The following is a 26,652-nucleotide window of genomic DNA, read 5'->3' as shown; positions in this document are numbered from 1 at the left end:
TTTTTTTTTTTTTTTTTTTTTTTAGAGATGGTTTGCAAGGCTTTCAAGGGAGAAATTTATTTAATAAGTTAAGCCTTTTTAACGGGAGTTGAGTCCTGTTGCTGTTTCCTGAGGGTGCTGGACTAGCGTGGAAACAGGAGTCTGCTCCATGTGCTTCTCAGTGGTCTTGCTGCCTTGTGCTTATTGTTTCCTGTCTCAGAGCACAGTACTGTGTTTGCAGTTACTTCAGCTCTTTCTTACATGTGTTCCTGCAATCATCACACAATGAAGTAATTTCCCAGATTTTGCTACCCTCAGATTTTAAGTCCTGAATTGAATCTTGGACAGAAGTGCTAACCTTTAAATCAAATCATACTTGATTTTATTTTATTTTGATTGGGATTTTTTTTCTTTAAAGCTTTGATTATAGTTGTATCAGAGAGTAGAAGAAATGCAGATGATACTGAAGTTTGGTGCCCTAAGGCTTCAGTACCCTAACCTGCAATCTGAATTGAGAATTCCTTTCCCAAGATGCTGTTTAACAGTAGCCAAATGTTCTGTGAACATTAGAGAGTTGCCTGCTCCCCCTTCCATAATTTCAAGCAGAGGTACAAGGATGTTCAAATTCATTCATAATTAAGCAAGAGGTTGAAGGGGGGATTTCCTTGTGTCCCCAGATGCACTCAAATTCTGTCCATAATAAAAAGATAAAATTAATGTATTTTTGATATTTAGGCATTTAGACACTTCAGGGAGGTTTGTGTTCTTGTTATTATTCTATGTTAAAAAAAAGGGTTGTACCTAAATCTCTCAGTCATCTTTGTTGCTCTCTGTGGTGGTTGTTGAATTGCTGAGTTAATTTGGTTAATAAATAGTAACTTTAACTGCAAAAAATGCAATCAAAACCAAACCAAACAACCAAAACCAAAACTGAAAAAACCACAAAACAAAACAAACAAACAAAAAACAAAAACAAAAAACCCACAAACACCTCTCAAAAAATCAAATAAAACCACCCAGATACTTGAGACCTTTCTGGCAGAGGACTCAGAAAAATATATACCAAAAAAAAATTTACTTCCTGTAGAAGAACATAGAGCAAAAAAGTATTTATTGAATCAGAAGGGTGCACTATTACATTTTTATGGAAGCAAGAAAAGTATCCAGCTGTTAAGAGAGCTAAAAAAAAAAAAGATACAGGTTAGCCACAGCTCTTAAAGTGCAGATATATGGGAGTGTGATTTCATCCTGTTTCTTCTAGAAGAGGTGAAATGTTTGCGGCAGGTCAAATCTAAGAGTTTTGGGAAAAGCTTTACTGTAATTCCTGTGGTTAATACTTTTGGGATCAGAACAATATACAAACAAAATCACAGAACTGACCAGATTTTCTTGTTTTGGTCAAAAGTTGATCTATATTATGTCCACAAATGCTGAAAGATGATGATGTCAAATCCCGAGCTACTGGAAAGAATTAATCTTAATCATAATATTTCAATTTTTCAATTAAATGTTCCTCACAGAAAACCTGCTGTTGCTGTAATTAGTGGGAAAATAAATAGGAACTTCCTATGCATGTGCTTAAAATGAAAACATCTGAACCAACAGAAATGGTGAAGAGATTAGGATTGAGCTGGCTCCTTTGTCATATTGTATCCTTCAACATATTCTTATAATCCATTGCTCATTTTGGCAAGGAAGGGGTGGGAAGTACTGCAGACTAAAATTCCATATTATCAGACGAAAAGCAAAATACCTCCAGCAAGATATAGTGTACCTATTTTTTGTATATTGTGGGAATTATTGTTATTTTTGATATGAATAGCAGTTTATGGGGTCTGTATGAGCTGTAGTTACTTTGTAAAACAAATGTTGTTGACTGCAGTCGGGAGTAGGATGTGTGAGATTTGCAAAGATTTGTGAGGAACTGAGTCAAAGCATCCCACTGCAAATTTGCTGTGTGTTCATTCTTCCATGTCTAAATCATGCCCGAATTAATTTTGCTGCAAGCCAAAGGAAAGTTTTAGTGTTAACTTCTGGTAGAAAATTGGAGTAGTTTTCATTTCATTTAATTTATAATTAATCTTGACAGAAATGCAACATGGATTGAACTGTGTCTCATGGTGACATCTTTGGAAGGGCAGCTTTATTTTCGACTGATCATTATAAGATCAGCCTAAGATAAGATAGTGATTGCAGAATACATGATTAGAACTGTATCATGTACTTAAGTGAGCCCTCTTTGAAGTATCAGTGTGCACTGGAATGCCAGCACTTCAAAGAATGCTCCAAAAAGCTGGGACTGTGGTTAGCTACCAAGGGGTTAATAAAGATCAAAGAAGAGCCTACATAAACTCATACATAAACAGAACTGTTTTTAAACTTGAGGTTAATAGCACCATGATCTGGGACAGTAACACCTTAAAGGTGGGCTTGTCTTCCCTGACATGGTGCTTTATAATGCATAAAGGGAGACTGAAACATTTATAGTTGACATTTTTTCTGGATTGCTTTTTAAATGAGGAATTCAAAGCTTGTCAGTGCAGAAAAGAGTCTCTGTGATATCTGAAATTGGTGTTGTTCTTCTGGTTTTGTTTGCATGCTAGTTAGGTGGGAATGGGTTTTTGATATGATTCTGTGAAAACACAGAAATCAGGAGTCCTGGGCAAGGAGTTGTAGCTGAGGTACCTAATGGGTGAGACAAAGAGATAATCTCCTATTTACTGTATAGAAGCATACTAACAGCATTTCTACTAGTTTTTAAAATGCAAAATTTAGGAATTACAGATGTGTGCTGTTTGTACTGTCGTGTTTATATGGGGAAATATAAACATATTTATATTTATATGTTTATATATCTTAACATATGAAACATATGTTAAGACAGGCTTCCCTTGCTGATATTCCCTTCTTCTCCTCTACACTGGAAGCACCTGAGGTTTAAACTGTACAAAGGTGCCCTACAACTGTGCTGAGTCCTCAGAGTTCTGTGCTAAGTCCATGCACATGTTGTGCCTGAAGTTCATAGCCCGCTTTTCACATCTCTCATCAAGAGATGCTTTTCACATCTCTTTCTTCTGAAAGACTCAAAGAAGAATGACTCTGCTCTCTCTTCAGCAAACCCAGGAAACCTCCCCTCCACATGCACCTTTTGATAAAATTGAAGTACAGATAAAGGCAAAGGTCCTTTTAGGAAAAAAAATAATCCTTTACAGAAAAAGCCAAATGTTTTCTTGGAGGAGGGTTAGAAGTAGACTGCACTGATTTAATGTATTACAATAGTGTTTCTCATAATTGATATTATGCCAAAGAAGTTGTATTCAGTGGCCTTGGGCCTTTGTTATAACCAGTTCCTGTTACTGCAGCAGTAACTGTGTCAGAGATTAAGAGCCTGCCTGCACATGAGGTTTTTTTCTCAAGGATTCCCAGTTTTTTCCATTTGTGGAAATCTGTATCCTGAAACTATGGAATATGAATGTCTATGTTTGGGGCAAATGAAGATAATAAGAAAAGGCAGAGACTCTGTTAATATTAGAGTATGATTACATTATATGTCTTTTTTATATTCTTCCTTGTCCTTTCCTTCCTTTCTCTCACCTGCACATCTCCTTCCCTTATTTTTAGTCACATAGTTGCTGATGAGGCTGCAGGGTGAACAGGTCACTGATACAAAATGGAATAAAAACAATGAAGTCTAATAATCCCAGCTGGTTACTGTGATTTGGTTTAGAGTGCCCACACAAATGCTTGTGTGAATGCAGCTGAGAAGGAGAGAGAGCTGAACTGCAACAGGCTGTGCCATTGAAGAAAGTATAGGTAATGTAAGCAGCATTTCCAAAGATCTCAATGCACTTATCAGGATTTAATTAATCTTTAATGTCCTGAAGTAGATACATTATCAGTGAAGTGCTATGAATTACACACAGAATGTAGCTGGCTGAGTAATATTTTAGCTGCAGCTTTGAATTAATACTAATCAAATCTTTTCCTGTTTGCTCTGGTAGTACAGGCAAAGTGGAAATCAAATCAGGAACCTGACTTACAGAAAAAGTGATTTTCCCTACTGCATCAGTACTCTGATTTGCCATGTGGCAAACAGTTGTGCATGGGATCTCTGCATGAAATGTGAAACTTGGTAGGGCTGCTGAGAACTTACCTGTTGACATCATCAGCGTTTGCTTTGCCATCATCAAGGTCAATGTTTTATATTCCAAAGTGTGTTATATAATTTTTTTATTATGTTACAGGTCAGGAATGTATCTAGATGTGTACAGAACATTTTTTAGATAAATATTTATTGACATGTTGGCTAGTTGTATGCTCATTGTGTGGTCTGGTGTAACTTGGTTTTTAGATTTAAAAAAAAAAAAAGATTTTCACAGTTTATGAAAGCTCATTAGAAGAGTATTGAATTGCTTCAGAAAATGTTTCACTTGTTTTCTGAAATTACCTTTTATCAATTCAGTTAGTGGAATATACCTTGGATTTTACTATTACATACAAAATATGAGAGATTTTAGTTAATATTCTGGACATCCAGCTGAATGCCATGGAAATTTCAATTTGCAAGATCAGGCAGCCTCTTACATTACAAGATGCCCTGCAGTCTGCTGGAGGTACTCCGCCAAAGGTTTTGCAGTATTTTCCAGAACTTCAGCACTTGTATCTTCAGATTGACAATCAAATCAATGCTGAGAGACGAGCAGATTGAGGGCAGCCCTGCCCAGGAGGACTTGGAGGTACTGGTGGATAAGAAGCTGAACATGACCCAGCAATGTGCACTTGCAGCCCAGAAAGCCAAACGTGTCCTGGGCTGTATCCAAAGCACTGTGGGCAGCAGGGGGAGAAAGGGATTCTGCCCCTCTGCTCTGCTCTGGTGACAGCCCACCTGCAGTGCTGCATCCTGCCCTGGGGTCCTCAACATGGACCTGGTTGGAGTGCATCCAGAGTGCCAAGAAGATGATCAGAAGGCTGGAGCACCTCTCCTGTGAGGAAAGGCTGAGACAGTTGGGGCTGTTCAGCCTGGAGAAGGCTCCAGGGAGACCTTACAGCACATTCCAGTACCTAAAGAGACTACAAGAAAGATGAAGGGGGACTTTCTGCAAGAAGATGGAGTGACAGGACAAGGGTAGATGGCTTCACATTTAGAGGGCAGGTATAGGTTAGATATTGACAGGAAGTTCTTCACAGCGAGGGTGGTGAGGCACTGGTACAGGTTGCCTGGAGAAGTTGTGGATGCCCCATCCCAGGAAGTGGTTGAAGCCAGGCTGGATGGGGCCCTAAGCAACCTGATCTAGTGGAAGGTGTCCCTCTTTGGGGCAGGGAGTTTGGAACTGGATGATCCTTAGTATCCCTTCCAACCCAAACAGTTCTATGATTCTGTGATTCAAATGAAAATGCTTATTGTTTGGGTTTTTGTAGGTTTGGTTTTGTTTTTTGGCTTTTTTGAGAAAAATATTTGTGTCTATTGCAGAAGATATCTGGTTTGAGTTCTTGAAACATTTTACATGGAAGCAAAAGATATCTAGTTGTAGACCAAGAAGTGTTCCTGAGCAGTGTTAAAATAATCTGGCTTATTTTTCCTTTAACTTTGGGCACCACTATCTGTGCTCTTTGATTGCTTTTTTGTGTAATTTAGAAAGAACACCTGATATTCTGAATTTGATGAGCCATTGCAACCAAAGTGTGTAATAAATTATAACCAGAAGTTGGACTAGACATGTAGTTGGTGACCGTGAAATTGTGGAACTGCCTTCTTTTAGATTTCCTTTCAGGTCTGTACTGTTGCTCCTGATGCATGAGTGGTGTTGCCACTCTGTTTTTGGCTGTCTATGAAACAAATTTAGCCTAAGTCTCAGTGTTTGAGCATCTACGCCTTAGGAATTGTCATCATTGATTGATTGCCTTGCTGTTGGTCTTAGTGAAGAGACCAAGGATTGTTTAGGTTTGGAGATTGACTCATCTGCTTAACTCTCCAGTTAGAGTTCTGACAAGGAGTGTGTAATCTCAAAATTTATCTAGGTGTCTTCACACAGCCTTCTCTGTTTTTAAGTTTGTTGTGATTGCCTTTTGTGGAAGTGGATTTTCTTGGCTTTAAGCTTAAGAAGCCTTGTAGATGGAAGAGGTCTTTTAGAGCTCCAGCCATCCTCTGTCTCTGAAGATTTCTGTAACACTGTGCTCTTTTGCCTTTCTTTGTTTCTCTTTTCTGCTCTGTATTTCTTTATTTGCTACTTCACTCATCTAAGGATCTGAATGGGGGCTTCTGTGGTGTGCTGAAGTCCATTCTCACTTAACTGATAGCTTGAGTGCAACCCTAAGCCCTCTCAAGATGTTGCTTTTGTAGGTTTGCGTTTTCTTTCCTCTTCCCTACCTCACACAGTCCTTTTACAACCCACACTGGAGTGCTGAGTGTTTCTTTTCTGGGATGGCAGAATATCTCAAAATACACTATGGGGTAAGACATGACAAGAAGTAATTCTTCAGCAATTGCATTATCCTCTCATTGTTGTCTGGTGTGGCTTATATTCAGTTTAAATCTATAAGGGTATGAGGACTGATAGGTAGTTTCCAAGTCTAAGATACCTTTGCTATGACACCATAACAAAACTAGTACCGCAGTTGGTATGTTTTGTCTCCAATTGTCCTAATCTTTGAAACTAGTAGGAAATACAGGTCTCTTGTTCTGATAGTGGAGATAAATGAGCATTTAGACTTCTCCTCATTGCCCACAATGAAGTGACTTATTTTTTTCATACCACGAAATCCTGAGGGAACAGGTTATAGTGGTATATTTGAGATCAAATTTTAAATTTGATCTCATCTCTGTACAATTCTAACAATGAAGTTAGGTGCATGGGAGTGAGAGGAAGGTTTTCTCTCAATTCTGAGTACATAACCTGGTAATTTGGGAAACTCTTGGAAAAATAAAGCAATGTAATGGTTTTGCTATTTGAATAAAACACTTAATATAAAAGCTTTGTTTCGATTCAGTCAATATTGTTACTAAGAAACCACTAATTACTGGTATCATGTTGGAGGGGGCCCTGAAAAATCTGTGCAAATCATATGATTTATAATTCATAAATCCCTGATCCCCTGAGTGATGTTGTTCGTGCATTTAGACTAATTGAGTACTTACATTCATCGATCCAGTCCATATAGCACCTTTAGTCCATGTGGCAGCCTTTACTGCAGGGCCAGGAACTCCTGTTGTCAAATGTCCCCTGTAGTTTCCCTAAAATCTGCCTCCTTGGCCCTTTGCTTCACAGTCCTTCAGTCTGCCAGCAGTCAGTTCTGCCCAAATCAGAGCAATATTTTTGTCTGTCCCCTCGCCCCGGTGCAGAGGTACCAATCATGGTACAGCATTGCCTTTTGGGGACAGGGTTGCAGTGGTTGATTGCTCTTACTAGTAAGGCAGTGTGCTGGAGTAGCTGTGTGGTGTACTGGTTTATATTGGTTCAAAAATGCATTTTTCCCCAGTAGCTGCTCTCAAAAATGGCTCACTTGTAACAATTAGTCAACGCAGGCATTTATTTTGGCTTTGCAGGGTTTTGTTGGATGTTTTTCTGTGTGTGAAGAGCAGATAATTTTTTTCCCCCTCATAATGCAGTGGTTGCCAATACTTACAAATACTGAAATACACAGTCTAATAGTGGTTGTGTAGTTGTGTGTGAATAATCAGTGCACCACTGAAGGAGATAGAATCCTATGCAAATTTCATATGCAGAACTGAAAATAAAAGCAAGGGACTAAAGATATATTATGTTTTAGGATAATATTTCATGCCTGATCATTGTTACCTATTTTCCTAATAATTTCAGCGTAGTTTTGTAATGTGCTATAATTGTAATTGTTATGCAGAAGAATGGCATCACTTAATTCTATCAAAACTGTGGCGAGGTAGATGAATGACAAATTAATAATTTACCATCTTTGCATAATACTGCAGCCCAGAACACCAGAAGGATTGATGGCAGAAGAGGTTAACAAATTTTAGCGGCTTCCATTAGCTTTTCATTGTCATATGTTTGTGGTGCCGACTGAAATAAGCTTTGTAGGAGATCCCAGTGCAGGGAACTAATTACTCGTGCCGATTGCCACCCTGATGAATAGACCCTCATTGTATCATTCCCCTGAAGACGAGGAGCAGGCTGTGATTCACGACTGCATCCTGGCTGATATTTGATAATAATTTTAACAGATAAATGTAGGAAGGCAGAATGATGAAGTGCCTATCCATGCTCTACGACTATCAAAGGCATGCACATAGCCAGCTGTGTTCTGCTTTTTTTCTGTAATCACTAATGGAGAATTTTAAGTTATTAATCGACCTTTGAATAAACCCATATCTTCCTGTATGTTGTAGTTTTTCTTTGCTTATTAATTATTCCAAAATTATTGGGTCTTGTAATCAGAGCAGCCCAATTTTAGCGTGACTGTAATACAGACAAGTGTGAAAATAAGGTACTGGGGAATTTGATTCCAATACTTCAGTATTCTTCTGAAATTAAGCAATTAGGAAGATGAAGACTAGCACTGCCTTTTCTTTGGTATTAGAAATAGGCATTGAATTTTAATGAAGACTGCAAAGACAGCCTCCATTTTGATAAAATTATTTTCAGTCAGAATTTTTAATATCTACAAATCATGTTTGAGAGTAGTGTTATACAAATCATTCTGGCTTTTGTTACTACATCTGTTTGAAGTCTTGATTTACATTAAATAAAACTAATTTCTGCCTTTAAACCTCAGAACTGCAAATGTAGATAGCAAGTGTTTTTAACATTGTGATCTGTAAATTAGTTGTGCCTATGCATTTGTCAGTGTTGACAGGTATACTTTCTATTAGCTCCTGGATCAGAAATGGAATATATGTATCTGTATTTTCATCTATTTTTTAATACTGGCCCTGTAAACAAAGTCCATGGTTTTTGGTCTGAATGTACACATTTTGAGTTTATCATGGCTATTCTATGCCTCAGGTATTTTCTGTTTGTTTATTTGCCATACCTGAAATTGGCATTTTCTGTACATTCTCTGGGCTAAAATACTGTTTTACAGTGGCATTCATTCATGATCATCTAAACAGATAGTAACTGGCACTTATATATGACCGCATTAAAAAGATCTATATTTGGAGCATCTATATTTGAATTTAAATATTCTATGTTTGTGCTATATTTGGAGCATAAAATGAAAAATAATGAATTTGGTATAACCTTTTCTAGATGTAATTTTTTAAAGGTATGCTTTCTACGTAGCAACTATTACACATCATAACATGTAGTTTTTAATTAAATGTAAAAACACAACTACATAAACCAGAAATGCAATCTGATTTGCTCGAAAATAGATTGCTGTTTCACTCTCCTGGAATGGTTTATTTAAAAACAGTAAATGGAAAAGAAATGCTTTTTCTTGTGTTGTTCTAAGCCTCAGGGGCTAAATGTAATGAATATTTTAAGAGATTATTTTAATTAAATTCCTGCACATCTAAACAGAGTAATATTTTATTATCACATACATAACCATGTAACTGAGGTATTCATTAAAGTTAACACTTTCTGGACCAAGAATTCATGGCATGATTTACTGACCTTGTGCAAAAAGGCACAAATTAGGAAGAAAAATGAAGGGGGACAGACTTTGATTAATATAGGTAATGCTATACCATATTTATAATAGCCTTTTCCCTATTCTGGTTTATAAATGCAGTCACTGAGAAAGGTGCCCTGCTGAGGCTGAAATGAGGCTGAAATCGGAGCACATGCCACTAGAGTGTGGGGAAACTGATCACACTGTCAGCAATTCATTTCAAAATGATGTATTTAGTGCTCATTTCACCTTCCAAGAAAAAAGGGAAAGGAGTTCCTTAGACTGGAAGGTGATATTGTTATTTTCAAGGACATACCTAAGTAAAAGATTGCAGAAAGGGGGGGAGGTTAGGAAAAAAAAGGCAAAAGCAGCACAAACAAGGAGAGCTTTATGCAGAAATTCAGCGCTACCATGCTGGTTGATAATTGCTAACATATGTGGCTCCTCTGTTTCATTGTAGTCGTCCTCGTGAGTTCTGGCGCCTCGACTACTGGGAAGATGACTTGCGGCGCCGGCGACGATTTGTGCGTAACCCCCTCGGATCGACACATCCTGAAGCGACACTCAGGGCAGCCGGAGATCATGGTCAGTGTAAAATCTGCCTCCTGCCACCAGCAGCAGGTTACAGTACCTGGTGGGAGAGGCTGGGCCTTCGTCCTTGTAGGGTGCTGGCAAATGGTCCCAGAGCAAAGGCTTTTGGCATTGCCTTTCAGGTGTGTGTTTTCCATAGAGATAACCTGGCCCTTCCTTCGCAGCAGCAGTGCTGGTGTTTGCTGAGCCACTTCTTCCCATCTCAGCTGGGCGGGGTGGTGCATACCTTGCATATAACAATTACAGTCCTCACTAGGCAGAAGGAGAGTGGATGCAATTTTGCCATTAATCCCTGGACAGACTTCCGTATAAATTACCTGCTTATACTTTAGTAACTTCAGAAGAATTTTTGCTGTTCAAAATCCACACCAATTATTTCAGTTAGCACATATGTGCTGATTATTACAGATATGTTAAAAGAGAAATAACACTTCTACAAGCTAAACTGTACCTTTGCTTAAGTCCTCAAGCTTTTCTGCAAGAATTTGATATGGAACAAAGAGTAGCAAATGCTGACATGCAAAGCATTGCTCAAGCAGCAAAATGGTAATAATCATCTCTACTTCGTGATTTTCAGGAGATTACTTTATTTTTACAGTTGTTACTCCTCATTTCATAACCTGGGATCAGTCTAATGTAAGATGATACGTCCATTCTAGAAGGGAATGTATTTACCAAACTAATACAGTAGTCAGTTTGAGAACTCTCTAATAAATCAAAATATAAACAAGCAAACAAAACCACACCCAAAGCCAGTGAACTTTGGGGTTTAGTCCAAATTTTTATGTCTTTCCTATCTAATGAGGGTACACTGGTAAGGTAGAAAAGTCTTGTATACTTAAAAATAATTTGGTTATAATTAACGCTGAATATCCTTCACCTTGAAGGCACAAGTCATGGAGCAAATAATCTAAATTTAGGGTTTTTTGTTTTTTTTTTTTTTTTTCTTTATTAGCTTGTGAATTACTGAATACATACATACGTACATATGCCCACACAAATTGTGTGTGGGGACGCAGTTTATGCTAATTTTAGATTGTTAAGAGTGTTGTATGAATGTAGAAGAATATCACTGTCATAAAGTTGGTTTCTGTTAGGCATCTTAACCTCTTGCACTCAGCCTTAAAGAGCCATTTCTGGGAGAAAATGTCCACAATATGTCAGCTAATATAATTCCAAATGTGACATCAGTCCTCTGAAATGAATGACCATACAGAGAATAGTCAATAAAGTGAGCTGAAAGCAATGTTTGTAGAGCCCTACATCTTTGACTATGGAAAGAAGAACAAGATATAGAATTAATTAACCCACTTTTTGCTCTGGGGGTTGTTCTTAATATGATGTGTTATTCCTATACATGGACTGTAGGGCATTAGGGTTTTATCTGTTTAAAACTCCATGGATGAAAAACAACTTCACCCCCTTTTAATATTATGTGTACTTTAAGTTAAATAGATCTTGGCAAAGTTTAATGTATTCCAGTTGTATTTTCATATGTCATCTTAATGCTGTTTATCAAAATTTTAAAAATATCTTTATTTTTACTGAAAAATATTTAGAGCAACCATTTAAATTTGTGTAACTAATTCTTCCACAGGTAAAGACACAGTAATGCAATTATTCGTATTTCGTACTAATGTGTTATTTTCACTAATCCATGCTGTATTTCAAGGGCTGTGGTTTGCAATCACTTTTTAATTGACAGGACAACAATTTTTGTCAATACAAAGGAAGAATTAATAAAAGCAGAAGTAGCTTTTAAACATAGCTGATAGCTAACTGTGGTAATTTAAATAGACATAATTGTTTTCTATCTGCCTTTCTTTTCAGAATTTGACATCCTTAACAATCTTCTTTTTTGTTTAATTTCCTGATGTTTATTCTGAATTTTCATACTGCCTTTGTTATCTGTAGTACTATTGTTTCTTTATCTATCCAGTGAATAGTTTAGTTTACCCTAAATCGTTATTTAATGTGACTTCTGAAACTATAGATAGTTGTTATCTGTCTGTGTGTACAACTGTCTTTTTCCAAGGACTTCCACTAGCAAGTTTTAAAATCTATGACTGAAGTACAAATTTAAGTTCTACTGGAAACTATATGCAATGTATGGGGGTGCAAAGATAGTTGGAATTTTTACTGCTTCATTTTCGATTTGGCTTTCTTGGTGTGTTGTATTTAGTTTGTTTGGGTATTATTTTCTTGAGTTTTAGAAGGTACAGTTGTCAAAAAGATAACCGGAGTGACCATTTGATCAATTTCTTTCTGTATTGTGTTTATAAACTTCTGATAGTAACCAATTTCGTATCAGAAATTCCAATTCTCAGATTTTTTGGAACCAGACTTTCATGATGTAGATATCCCTAGGATTTGCAGAGTATTTGCTCCAGTATGTTATGATTTCATATCAATAATTTTTCATTAATTATTCAATTTCAATTAATTTTACATGCCTCTGAAGCAAAAGGATTTTTAGATAATGCATAAAAGGTTCCCTACTGCCTATTTACGTTTTTTTTCAAAATATCACAGACCAAAACCTGAAATCGGACATAAGGGATTTTGCCAAATGGGAGGCAGGGGAAAATAATGCATAAATAATGGAGCAGTGCAAGCAGTAACCATGCTTCATAACATGGATTTTAGCTCACTTCCATTAGAAGGTACACATTATCAACTGCTTGGTGTCTCAAAAATACAACTGGATGTATTCTCCACCCCAGAGAACTCACAGTGCAGGAATCATCACAATTTGCAGCTGTTAAAATGATTCAGAAACAATTGGAAGCCTAGATATTGTTCAGTAAAACCTAGAGAGGACAACAACAATCAGCTCTGTTGCAGCCTAGTTATGTGTCTTAGGAGCAAGAACCAATCTTTTCCAAGGATTGATTTGATTTGAAGGAGAACCTCTGGTGCAGAGGTGGCAGAATAAATACCTGAAGACTAATGTTCTCTGTTCAGACAATCAATACCAGCCCCATGACTATACTTCTGGCTACCTTCTAGTTAAAAACAAATTTTTTAATTCTGACAATTTAATTGCCATTCCCAAGTTCACATTAACTTGCTTGGGAAAAAAAGGCTTTAGGTAATTTTTCAAAGGGAAAAGGGGGAAAAAAAAAAGGATCCTTCCAAACTGGCTATTTATAAAAGTCAGTCTAATGGTGTATTGTGGGGAAAGGAAAGAAAGGTGAAGGTGCTGTGGTAGAAAGTTTGGGATGGAAGGAGTTAACTCTTCTTGTTCTTCCTGTAACCTCACTGTATAGAAATGAAACCAAAATGTAAATGTGTAAATGTGGAGGGAAAAAAAAAAAAGAGTAAACTTGTTGCTGAAATTGACCCCAAAATGCAATATTTGTGAGGGAATCTTTAACAGCTAGATAATACTTTATCAAGCTATTTAACAAGTGATTTATTGGGGTTTTTAATTGGTGTATGTTAAAAATTTGGGGACGGGGGATTAAACCCGTCTGTAGCATTTCCATCGACACAATAGGTGGAGTTCAGGGCTTTGTGGCTGCAGGGGACCAGCAGGTGATCATCTCCAGTATTGTAGTGAACTGGTTAGTTTGCTTTGCCTCAGCTAGAAAGATAATATTTTAAAAACTTGGTTTGAAAATGATTGGTTTTATCCACTGTTATGTTTTTAAAGAAGTAGAGAGAGTAGAGGAAAGCTTCTGGGAGCCCTTTGTGAAAAAAAAAAAAATACATAGTAAAGGGCTTTTTTAATGCACCTTTTCCTTCAGTTGCTTTTCCTGGTATAATTACCAGTTACCAAAAAAAAAAAAAAAAAAAAAGTTGTGTGCTAGCAGACTGTTGTGTTCACAGCAATATGTAGGCCATGCCGGGAGATCTTGATCTGGGAAAGGTGTGTGGGAGTTTGTGCTTAGAGCTGCAGGGTTGGAGCCAGAGGGTCTGGTCACACCAACATAGGCAGGCCTGGCAGAGTAGTTAGAGAAGGCAGAGCAGGGTTTGTGACCTGAAATATGAAATCCAGTGTAATATAACTCTGTGCTTATGCGGGATTGGAGTTTGTCATATGATGTCATGCTCCATCATACATCTCTCTAACCAGTAAATATATAAAGAGAAGTAGACCATGGCCTACCTACACCGGTGCATTTATCTACAGAAGAATCCGTGTGGAATATATTCTGTTCTGTGCAGATATGCATGTAAGCATGAGAGTGTTGGTTGCAGATGTGGTGCTTTATGCACACCAGCACAGAAAAGGCAGATTTGCTTTATTCACATCAGTACAGAAAAAGCAGATTCTGCTTCAGATTGTGGTGTCTCACTGCCTTCCAGTAGTATTGCCTTCCACTAGCTGGTGTCTGCAGGTGTGTAGAGAGACATCTTCCTGTGCCTGTGTTTAAGCTGTGTTTAACTTTAACACATATCATTTATGTCAGGAAATATTGGTATCTAACAGCATATGCAAAGAGATGACAAAAGTTTCCACAAATGGACAGAAATAATTCAGGGTCTAAAATCTCCTATTGAAAAAGGCACATACATAAGATGTATGGTTTTGAATCAGCAGAATATCAGTAGCTGGGGAAAGAATTAAAATCTGAGTAAGTGAAAAAGATAAGGCAATATTTCTGTTATACAGTCATCTTTGGTTTGGAAGCTGCTGTACTGATTTTATTTTTTCTTAAAGACTGAAGGACATAGTAACATTTTAGACAAGTTGTACTTAGTATAAAAGTACTAATCTTTGATCTTGGCTCTGAATTCAATCTTAAATAAGAGTAGGTAGAGAGCTAGTTTGAAATCAGCATTTTCAGTATAACATAGAGTCTAGTAGAGGAAGCAAAAAATGGCAGATATGTACAGTGCAGATGAAGTTTTTGAAACAACAAATATAGTTTGCCTGCATTAAAAGAAAAAAAAAAAACACCAAAAAGGAAAAGAAAGGAAATAATTTATTATCTTGGACTTCATCTTGAGGTGGTTTTGTTCTATTTTACTTTTTTTTTATCTTCAAGAGAGTGCTGGTAGGGCAGTGACTAAGTGCATGTGGTGTGTGTTAGTACACTGATGGTAGTTTTACTGCTGCTAACTGAAAATCCTCAAGGGGGAGTTAATTACAGGAAAACCTTCCTAAATATCAGCTGCATATTTTCCATGACAAGAAGGTTTTTCAACTCACATTGAACAACTCCAGAATCTGAGTTATCATTATTTACATGAGCATATTTTGCAAGAAAGTAAAATTTGTGTTTGTACAATGCAGTAGTAAAAATTAAAATTAAAGCTTTGCAGTAATTTTTTAAGGCTTTCTTACAAGCAACAGCCATTGCTAGGGCAAAAGGAGCGTGTATAAATTGCATTTTGTTTTGTATGGCAAGTTAAATTTCCTTTATTTCTGTTTTTTTTTTTGTTAGTTTGAGGTGGAGGTTTGTGTTTGCTTTTTGTTGTGGTTGTTTGGGTTTGGTTGGGTTTTTTTTTTGTTTGTTTGTTTTGGGTTTTTTTTTTGGTTTTTTTGGGTTTTTTTGAGGTCAAGGCCTAAACCAAAACCAGTATTTGGTCATTTGGCATTTGTTGTTTTTGTGATGGGATTTTTATAGTTTGGGTTTTGGTCTTTTGTTTTCTTCTTCTTTTTCTTTGCTTTTTTCTTTCTGGTGAGTGGACTTGAATTTTTACTTTTTCACTGAACTGAAAAGTTTTCATTTTTTGCAATTTGTGTGCATATATTTACTTACACAATTTAAACTTTATGTATTGCCACAGGGGAGTTGCTGCCTTCTGTAAATGTTTGCAGATTAGCATATTTTTAGAGGGAGCCCGTGGAACTTCAAATCAAATGTGGCAGCAATCAGAGTGAGCAGTCACCAGTGTGTTGAAGTTAGTTGGTCCTGATGTGTTTGGTGAATGTTTTTCAAACACGGCTGTGCCATGGGTATTCTCAGTGTATCTTTTAAGAAACAGTATTTTCATTTTCAACTTTAAAAAAATCCAAAGGAACAAAAAAAAAAAAAACCAAACCCCGGACACATACACTGCTGTGTTTTGGCATTACCACAGAAAAACTTAGGTTTGGAGGGAGTAATTACCTTTTTCTTTCCCTTTTTTCTACTTTTTTTTTTTTTAACCTTTTTTTTTTTTTTTCCCCTTTTTTTTTTTTTTTCCCCTTTTTTTTTTTTTTTCCCCTTTTTTTTTTTTTTTCCCCTTTTTTTTTTTTTTTCTCTCTCTCTGTTGCTGCTTTGAGGCGGTGATATAAATAAAACAGATTTCGAGGCGGCAGTGTCGGGGGGCGATGGGAGTGCTCCCGGGGCCGTGCGGGGCGGGAATGTCGCTGCCCGGGCACGGCAGGGACACTTAGCAGCCCGGTGACCGTGTGCGGGGCGGAACACGGATCCAAGCATGCTTGGCCACCTCCCTTCCATCCCGAAAATCCCGGCGTGAGCCCAGAAGTGCCCCGTGGGAGGCCGGGGTGCCGGATGGTTGTGCCCCTTGGAAGCAGGTGCAGGCTGTTCTCCGCTTCCAGCCGCCATCCCGGGGCAGATCCGCCGCCTCGCCCCCCGGCAGGGAAGGCTGGGGGCTTTTCTGCCTCACGACCTCGGCTGGCCGCGGACGGAGCGGGAGGGACGCGGGGCGGCAGCGCCCTCCGCCTTGTCCCCGCTCCCGGGCTTTTCCCGGCGGGAGCAGCCCCGGTGCCGGGGCCGGGGCCGGGCCCGCCTGTTGCGCTGCCCGGGGCGGGTCCCGCCGCTCCCGGCCCCGTCCTGCGCCTCCTGTTCCCAGGGCCGCGCTCGGGGTGTCGCGGCGGCGGTGCCGTGCCCTTGGTTGGAGCGTGGGTTTGGGGGTCAGGGTGACACATCGGGCGGCCGGGACCCTCCTCCAGCTCGACTTCCCAAGGAAGGCTGCAGGGGAAGGGAGTCTGCTGTATCCTTTTCCCCTCTGTCATAAACGTTTGAAATAGAGTTGAACGCTGCAGAGAGCACTGGATAATTTTGAGCAAGCTTAATAGGATTAAAACTAGATGTGTCCTAACATTAGAGGATTAAGACAGGTACTTCCCACAGCTAGTCTTAGGCAGTTTTCTTCCTGAACTTACATTTAAAAAGTAAATTACACTCCTGTGTCACTGAGACCTGACAGGCAGCACCTTGTCTCATTTCAGCTCCCGATGAGGATATACTTGTCAAAGGAAAGCAGTCCATCAAGAGTCAAGTTTTAGGAAATCAGAACTCAGAAAGCGAGGTTCTCTTGGAAGGCGATGATGATATCATGTCATTCATGGAGGAAAGAGAAGTGGAGAACTTGACAGGTAACGTCACCTATCTCATTTTCTGCTCAGCTTCTTCACTGTTGAATTTCTGATCTCCCCATCTCCGCAGTGAATCATGCTTTGGGATGCACACTGATAATTAACACACTTCCCATAACTGGGTCATTAAGATAATTTCCCGTTCACCTCAGATACTGAAGGTTTATTTGAGAAGAGTTGTGTGTTTTCTTTCTGTGCCTTTTTCCTTCTGCAGTAGATACCTATTCTAGAAAACCTTCCTTACAGAAAATAGCTCTACCTTGAAAAGGGCTTCTTTGTTTTCTTGACCTCATTCCACTCAAATCACCAGATTTAGTGGGACAATTAGGCAAGCTGTCTTGTAATTTAAGGCTTTGTAGACCTTTAATTTTTTTCCTAAGTCTATAAAATGGTACATACTGGTTATTTACTTGCATGTAAAGGATTTGTACACTCACTGGTTTTAACTCATTTAAACCTCTTGACATTCCCCCACTGGAGAAGTTCTTTCTCCACAGACCACGGCCTCATTAGAGTTCTTTTTTTTTTTTTTTTTTTTTTTTTAAATGAAGAAGAAATAGTACTTCAAATCATTCAATTTAATTAATTTTACATAATCACTTGCAACCTTTGCTGATGTCGCAAGCTCAGTGGGGTGGGTCCATTTCTGTACACTTCAGAATGTAAAACCAAAATAACCAGTGGTTCAGTGACTGCGCGTTATAGAAAATGTCTCAATTGCTATTTGAGGAATGTGAGTTTTACAGGGAAAATGCAAACTTCTCTGTATTCTTTTGCTTCTCATCTGGTATTCCATGTACACTTAATTTAGAGAAAAAATATCATTTATTGGATAATTCTCGTTCCCTGAGAAGCTGGTAGTACACGCTTACATTGATATGGATCATGCATATGATAATTAACTGAAAATGCTGGAAGTGATTATTTATTGGCATTTTGCTTACACCTGAACTGCATTCCACTATTTTTTTTTTCTTAAGGCAAAAAAGCAAAGTTAAAAATGCAGCATAAGGAAAAAAAAAACCTGCATGGGAAGAGTAAAGTAAAATAGAGTAATGGAAGAATGATGCAAAGGCATTTTTCTATATGAATCTTTCATTTTTCCTTTTCTACCATGAGCTTCCTTCTCAACAGCCTTCTCTGTGTTTCTTTCTATTATTCATTCATTGGTTTGAGTAATACATTCATACTGTAATAGAGGTGAAAGGGGAGTTTAATTATATAATCTTGACAATGGCAATAGGATTAAGAAGTAATCCTCACTAATAAAGTAGTGTGGGTTAGAAATGAAGTGGAAATTGTCAGGGGTCTTCTACAGGACCTGGATTGCCCCAGCTTCTGCATCTGTCTGCTTGCCTTGTAATTGAATGTCTGCGAGTGATTGAAAAAATGTTATTTCTCCTCTGGATTACATGCTAATGTACAGGGGGCAAAGGGAGACAGCAAAAGAACACACAGCTTCTTATTTTGTCCATTTGTGGGGGTGAGCTTTGGGAAATCATGGCAGTTCCGCAGCTATCTTATGCCCATCTGCAGACACAATGTATTTGTACGTTGGGAATAGAGGGCAAAGCTGCTCTGATCTCAGCAGAGCATCTCTTCTTTTGTCCTAGTGGCACACATTGAGATTGATGCGAGATTAAGGACCATCACCCTTCTAACAATCGATGGAAATGACAATTCATCTGAATTTTTTGTCAGTTATTCTCACGTTGATTACCTGGACGTGTGTACCTCATTTATAGATGCTTTATTAAAACAAAATTGTCTATGTCACTTTAGTATCTTCCTCTGTTTTACAAAAGTCAGATAATACTGCAGCCATGTAACTTCATTTCCTTGCCTCTTAATCAGCTGGATGACAAACATAGCCTGTTTTCATTCTGTATGTGTTAGTTTATATAATTCTGAACCTATTGTTTTCAGTAGTAGTCTGATTTGTCCCTGTGATAAGCCCTGTGGAGATGTGATTATTCCAATAAAAATTAATTCAGTTGGAAACCAACCCTCCAGCTGTTTACTCCCACAGTCCCCAAGCTACACTAACACTGTATGGAATCCTTGAACAATATTTAATATGGAATCAAAAGCATCTTTAAATCATTTTACTTTAGGCTCTATAACATTGTGTAACCTTAACAATAGATTTCCAGCATCCACAAGAGAACACTTTGCAGTTAGACAACTTTGAGCCTTGACTGCTGTGTTCATCTTTGTGAAATGCTATCAAAACTTCTCAGCAACTAAAGAACACAGCATACAGTAAGATTTTGAGTGTTCATGTGTGCACTCTCTATATTTCATGTAACAGAAGGTGTGCAACTCTTGGAGTTTCTTGGACAGAAGATGTGTCTGAGTAAAAGCTGAAGACTGCCCTGCTAAAGCCAGCTCTGTGTAATGTATGCAGCAGTTTGCAATTGCAGCTGCCTCAGTGTTCGGCAGCACAGAGACACTGCAAATCTGTTACATATGTTCTTTTCCGGGACAAAAAGGGGTTTGCTCTGTAAGGAAGAGCTGTGCTCTTTGCTTTATTTTAATGTCCTTGGCCTGAAAAGTGAATAATTTGTACTTGCATTCTTTTCAGTTTGAACATTGTTGGTGTTTTCCTGCTTTGGCAGGTCCAGTGTCCCTCAGCACACCAGCTCAGCTTGTGGCACCCTCCGCAGTAGTGAAAGGCACCCTTTCCATCACTCTTTCTGAGCTCTACTTTGAGGTGGATGAAGAAGATCCTAGTTTTAAGAAAATCGACCCAAAGGTAAGAGATCATTGACCCTGAGGTCTGAGAGATGATGACAAATTACCCAAGACCTTTAATTCTTCACTTGACTTCCTTTACCTCTATTGGGCTGCAGTGTTGCTGCGTTAATAACTTTGCCACTGACCATATATGTTGCTGAACTTCACATAGGTGACACCTCCTTTCCTGCTCCTTTTTCTCCCCCTCCCACAATTCAACCCTACTTGAATGTTAATTAGCTTGCTGCGAATAATGCTCCAGGGAAACATGTCTGAAATAAAGACATCTTGAATCGCAGGCCTGTATGAATACAGGGAAGTTCAGCGAGGCTTTTAACCCTAATACTTTGTTTTACTTTCCTGATTTTAGCAAATGTTAGTGTAAAACAGCACTGAACTTCCCACACTCCTAAGTTTACAGTGCTCCTGTCATATTACTCTCTAACACATTTTACTCTGCCCGTTATTATTTATTGTGCCTAAGCATAAAACATAATTGCCCTTCTAAAATATGTTTCTGAAATGACTTGATAATTTTCACAAACTTTATTTGCTCTGAGTTGCTTGATTACTTGTCTTCTGGTTAAAATTAGTAACCTTCAGTAAAATTCCAATTTCAAAGGGGGCATATAATGCAATTAGCTTAATAACATTGCACTTGAATGTTTTCTGTACTCTTGCAGCAACATTTCGAAAGTAGGACACAAGTTGTAAATATTCTCACTATTTAAGCATAGTCATGGCTCTTGGTTTTTTAAATACCTGCCTAATGTTAAACTGGTTAACAATTTCTTTGGGAAGGCTACTGCTGGAAAAAGTCGTGGTTTTCTGCTTGTCTGTAGAGAGAATACCTTGTGTTAAGCACTGGTTCAGTTCTTTGTTCCCATTGAGTAAATTGCTCTTGTCTGTATTAAAAATGGCATAGGTGGGTCTGAAAGCTGAGATTATCAAATCCTATCCAGAAAAAAATTTATGCCGAAAAGCAGTGCTGTCAAATTGTTAGAGCTAGATTTTAATGTAAGCAATTAGCTACAATTGTGATTTTATGCGATATCATAAATAAGACTTAACTTTTCTTTTGGTCCTGAAGAATTTTTGAAATATATTGGAAATTATTTTAAATATGAGATCGTGCTTAAAATTTTTATATGCTTGTATCTTTCTATTATGTTTCATTAGTCTCTCCCCCAATTTAACTAAAAAACCCCATTTAATGATGGAAAGAATATAAATGTGAAATTAAAGTTTGTTTGAAATGTTCCTGTATTGCATTTTCCATCTAAAATGTTCTGTTTTATATTGTGTGAGCATGAGAAGAGTCTTATAGATCTGCATTATTCTGGATTTTTGGTTTTCATGTTCAGCACATAGGATCTTTGAGTATAGTTACTGATTCTTAACATTCCTGTTACATGTTTTGTGGAAACACTGCTATGTAACATATAGTTAGCCTCCTTTTCTGCTGCTTCCCAGTATTTGGTAGAGGTTTTTTTCTTAACTGTGAGCAGGCTTTCTGGTTTTGTTTGACCCTATCTTTTGCTCTGTATCTGAGAGATTTTCTTAAGAGTTCTTAAAACAGGAGAGGTTGGTTACACGAAATATTGGCTACACCTCTTACATTCTGCTTTCAATGTTACTTTAGCTGGAGGTCTTAAAATTTCAAAACAATACCTTTTATAATGTCTCGGGGCGGGGTGGGGACACCTAAAAATCAGATCTGAATAATTTCATTTTAAAAACTACGTAATCTTACAAGCAGCATCTTTTCAGTCATTAACGCCTCCCTGCCCCACCCTGTCCTGAAGTCAGTGTACCTTGATAGTGATGAAAAGCTGCTGTAGAAAATGCCCCTTGGAAAAAAAAAAAAAAAAAAAAAAAAAGCCCCAACAACTAATCCGCTGTAAGCTCCACAGGCCTGCTTAATTAATGAGGCTTCATATGTTTGATAAATTTAAGTTCCCTGTATATTTGTCTAAACTACCGAAAAGAAAACATTGTGACAAGTTCCTAAAGGAAAACCTGCCTTAGGTAGCGATAGCATCGGCAGCGATACGATCAGAGTTTATGCGTGAGCTCTGGGCTGTTTTGGGAAGGAACGGTTAATCCCGTTCTGCCAGGTGATCCGGGATCAGCGCTGTGGAAAGCGCTCAGATGTTTCCACAAAAGACTTGTGGGGCTCAGCCGGGGCTGGAGGGGCTGCGGACGCGGCGGCGGGGCCGGAGCCGGGGTGTGCCCGCTCCGCCGGCCAGGATGGCCCCGCTCATCCCTCTCCATCGCCCCTGCTGCCGCCGCCATCGAGGATTTCGTTTTCAAACTTAAAGGCAAAACCAGCTCAAGTTTGAACGGTTATTTCTTTCCGTCTATGTCCGAAAGGAAACGAAAATAGTCCTCTGGGGCAAGAACTAGAAATTTTCTTTCCTCCCCCCGGCCCACGAAAGGATATAATCGAAATGCTCCTAGCCAGCGTTGCAATCTTTCGGGCAGCTCGAGCGGGTAACGCTAAAGTTTTTAAATCTTAGGAACGCGTTCCCGATAAAAATCCTGCCAGTATTTCTCAGTCGTCCCGAGCAAGCTGAAAGAGAAACAGCTACGGGGAATGAGTCAGAGCTTCTCTTTGGGAGAGGGGGCTGGGGCAGGGAAGGAGATCGGCAGAGAGCGCCCGGGTGCCGGCGTAGGATCGGGTGCTTTCCTGACGGGTTCCCGCTTATCTCCCCGTCTGACTATGCTGCGCTGCTATTTTATGCTGTACTTAAAAATCTGGGCAAAAACAAATGTTTGTTTAAAAAAAATACCGACCGGTTGCTCTAAATCGCATTAATTATTCAGGGTAGATCTATACTTCTTTCGCGTCAAAGTCAAATGGATAGCGCGTTAGCTCCGGGGAACGAAAGCAAACAGCGGTGGATTTTTAAAACAAAATGCAGCGCTAGAGATTTACCGGGGAAAAATAGAAGCAAAGAATACCACAAGGAAAAAAAAATAAAGGGAAAAACCCCCGCCTGTAGGGTAGGAAAAGGCATGCTGTAATTCTGACTAAACTGTGTTGAGCTGCTGTGCGATGCTTCATATATTCCAAGATTTAGAACAGAACCTTAGAGTAACAGAAATATAGCAGATGTTGTCACATGCTGAACTACAGAATATATAAGATTTTTTTTCTTAGATGCACTTTTTTTTTTTTAATGGAAACTAGAAGGAGGTTAGAAAACATCAGTCAATATGCTGAGCTAAGACTTGGGCTAGGTGTTGTGTTCAGCCTATCTTTACATCTCGTGGTTTCGTTTATTTAAAAAATATTCCTTCTGAGGTTCAGAAAGAATGTATTTGCCTAAATTTAAGAACCATTCACAAAAAGTCAGCGTAAAGTTAAAGTAATATTTTTATTACTATTTGCAACAAGTCAGTTGTGGGGCACATAATCTGACCTTGGCACCGAAATACATTTAACATCAGTAAAACTTTTTTAAAGGGAGATTTGTACATATAGTTAAATAATTTTTTCACTTCGTGACAACATTCAGGCAAACAAGAGAGCATAAGAAAAGAACTATACATGGATTGGAAAATGTACCTTTCGGGTTTCGTTTTGAAGTTGCAAAAGTCCGATCGCTTCTTTTTGTGACCTTTTAAAAATTCACATTGGAGGACAGGAGGAGAGAGGCTCTTCCCTTTTTCTGTGCAAGGCGGTGAGAGTTTATGCCGGGAAAACCATCGACAAGTTTTTAAAGGCCGAACTACAGGTGGGTGGGGGGGGTGGCGGGGGCGCTTGTCTTTCGCCGCCTCTTTCCGTCGTCGTTCGCGTTAAATAGAAAGTTTTTTAGGCGCTGTTGTTGTTTACGGAGGGCGAGTTTTTGTGCGCGGGCGTATTAACCCTATAGCTTGTCGAGGCTTTTGGGATTGGTGAGGATTTCTCTGGCTAGCCTCCAGGTCTGTTTGGCAGCGCTTTCCAGGGCAGAGTGGGGTTTGCCCTGAAAGAGGTCTAGGTTGGGCAGGAAGTAGTGGGGGCAGCGCCGGCACTGCAGGCAGGAGATGAGCTGCAGGAGGATGCCGTTCAGCCGGTCGCCCAGGCACGCCTCGTCCCAGTCGGTCTCCCGCGGGTGTTTCTCGCACTCGTACAGCAGCAGCGTCTTCATGTGGTAGTTGTTGAGGGGCTGCCCGGGCAGCTCCAGGTGCCGGTCGCGCAGCGTCTTCAGCACCGACAGGCACTTGTTCCGGCAGCCGCCCATCAGCAGCCGGTTCTCGGCCTCGCCGAACTGCAACACCCACGCGTCGCTCTCGGCCGAGCTCTGCTTGCCCGTCAGCGAGTAGCACTCCTTGGAGAGCAGGTTGAAGCCCTCCGCCTTCACCTCCGCCACCCGGTTGGGGCCGGGCCAGGGGATGTGGGGCATGGGCCACTGCGCCGCGCTGCGCGGCCAGATCCCGGTGCACTTGAAGGCGGGCGTGATCTGCACCACGTACCGCTCCCGGATGCGGAGCTTCACCTCGCTCGTGTCCGCTATCATCTTCACCACGTCCCGGTAGCTGCACTTGTCCACGGCCTGAGCCACCAGCGTCTGGAAGCGGGAGCGGATCTTGCGGGCGGACAGGTAGCCAGAGGCGGTGATGAACTCCACCCAGAGGGACATGCTGCGCTTGCGGCCGTCGCTCAGCTTGAGCACGGCGCAGCCCGGCAGGGAGCCGTCGTCCACGAAGTTGAAGACGCCCATCTGGTTGAGGTAGAGCACCACCTCGAATTCGGTGGGCGAGATCACCTCCAGCCCCTCGTAGCGGGCGTCGATCTCGCTGAGGGAGCTGATGAAGCGCGGTTCCTGCACCTCCACCTCCTTCAGCACGTCCGACACGACCTTACACACCTCCCGGATGGTCTTGGCGATGGCTGCCTTGCGCGCCTGGCAGCGCTCCGTGTAGTATTTGTTGAGCTGGTAGACCAGCTTGGCCTGCGCGGCGATCATGTTGGGGCACAGGTCCGGGCTGTACACCGGGCTCTCGCAGTACGTTGAGGGATCCAATGCTTTAGCGGTGGCTGCAGCTTTGCGGAAGGCACCAGCCAAATCGCAGACCCCCACCGCCTCCGGGAAGAAGGCGGCAGCGGCGCGCCAGTGAGAGCAATTAAAGAAATCGGGGAGGGCGGCGAAGCACAAAGGAGCGAAGCCCAGCGCTGCCCCGGCGAGGAGGAGAAGGAGGAGGAGCGGGCCGGTGCGGGCTCGGCGGCGGTGCTGGTGCTTGTGCTGGTGATGCCGGAGCCGGTGCCGGAGAGGTGGGCAGCCCCCGCGGGCTCCCGGAGCTCAAAGTTTTGGATAGCGATGGGGGCAGGGAAGTCTGGGCTGCCTCTGCGCTCAGGCGCCCACCCCCGCGCGCAGCGACGAAAATGCCGTTTCAATAGTTCATGGAAAAAAAAACCCAAAACAACAAACAAACTTCCCCAGGACTCGCAGAAGGTTCCCGCAGAAAAGCCGGTCGGCGGCGAAGTTTAAAACCGCACACGGTACGAGAGGAGGAGAAGAATGCGAGCAATGCCCTTAGCGGAAGAGTGAACTCTGTGTCTGTCTGTCTGTTTGTCTGTCTCTCTTTCAGTCCGTGGCACCGCCAGAGATGTGCATGAGTTTGTCTGCCGCTCGCTCAGACTTTCAGGGGGTGTTGTTGATTTCCCTTTTCCTGCTGGAGGCGTTGGCTGAACCCGGCTCTGTGGCTGTCTCTATCTTTAGGCGCAGACGGGTGCACTTGGTCTGTGATCTCTCATTCCCGTCCTGCAGCTCTACATAGATTGTTGTGAGAGAGACTGTATAGAGAGGAGTTGTTGCTTTTTTTTTTTTGGTTTTTTTTTGGTTTTTTTTTTTTTTTTTTGCTGCTGTTGTTGTTGTTGTTTGTTTTCTTTGCACAGACTGTGTTTTATCCTGAGCGGGAGGACGGCGCAGCTGCCGTGCCCGGGATGGGTTCTCCCCCTCCCCACCCCTGAAAGTGCGCGCCGAGGCTCCCAGTGTCCGCGCCTCTGGCTCCGCTCCTGCAGCGCCGTGTGCCCGCGTCCCTCTCGCGGCGCTGCCGCCGGGCCCTGTAGTTTATGAATGGGGCCGCGCGCGGGCGCGGGGCGGGTCCGCGCCGCCAATCGCCGCCGAGCTGTCAGCGCCGCGGCCAATCGCGGCGCCCGGCGCGCGCACACGCGCCCGCGCTCCCGCCCCTCGGCCCCGCGCCAGGGCTTGGAGCCGGGAAGGGCTGCAGGGCAGCCGGGAGGGAGGCAGGCAGGCAGGCAGGCAGGCTGGCTGGCTCGGGGCGTCCCGCCGCCCGGTGCGGTGGGTGTGGGGTGGAACAAAAAATCCCTGTAATTTCGCCGTGGCAGCCGGTGAAGGGCGAGGTGAACTCGCTGCTCCCTCCGCTCGCTGCGAGGGGACCCGGCGGCAGTGCCGGTGTGTGCGGGGAAAGGGGAGAGGCGGGCCGGGGCTTCACCGCAGGCATAAATCTTATTTCGGTTAATGCCGGGCTGC

General features: G+C 41.1%; 2 protein-coding genes across 5 annotated transcripts in view; one reads left to right on the top strand and one right to left on the bottom strand.

The window, feature by feature from the left end:
- Positions 1–26,652, top strand: part of LRBA (LPS responsive beige-like anchor protein) — a 369,042-nt gene that overhangs the window by 182,778 nt on the left and 159,612 nt on the right. For all 4 annotated transcript variants that reach the window (XM_041411918.1, XM_041411916.1, XM_041411917.1 and 1 more), the window contains exons 38-40: positions 10,031–10,155; positions 17,291–17,437; positions 20,056–20,192. In XM_041411918.1, the coding sequence (XP_041267852.1) occupies positions 10,031–10,155; positions 17,291–17,437; positions 20,056–20,192 (409 nt within the window). The remainder of the gene's footprint in view (positions 1–10,030; positions 10,156–17,290; positions 17,438–20,055; positions 20,193–26,652) is intronic.
- On the bottom strand, positions 23,945–25,974 carry MAB21L2 (mab-21 like 2). Its single transcript, XM_041411919.1, has one exon. The coding sequence runs from the start codon at positions 25,123–25,125 to the stop codon at positions 24,046–24,048; it is 1,080 nt and encodes a 359-aa protein (XP_041267853.1). The 5' UTR covers positions 25,126–25,974; the 3' UTR covers positions 23,945–24,045.

This window comes from Onychostruthus taczanowskii, unplaced genomic scaffold, assembly GCF_017590055.1.
Source record: "Onychostruthus taczanowskii isolate IOZ18803 unplaced genomic scaffold, ASM1759005v1 scaffold38, whole genome shotgun sequence".
Classification (NCBI taxonomy): domain Eukaryota; kingdom Metazoa; phylum Chordata; class Aves; order Passeriformes; family Passeridae; genus Onychostruthus; species Onychostruthus taczanowskii.
Note: the sequence above shows the minus strand (reverse complement) of the source record. Positions and strands in the feature narration are given on the sequence as shown.

Bases quoted from the DNA above. Each gene is read 5' to 3' on its own strand.
- MAB21L2 (XM_041411919.1), bottom strand. From the start codon at position 25,125: ATGATCGCCGCGCAGGCCAAGCTGGTCTACCAGCTCAACAAATACTAC.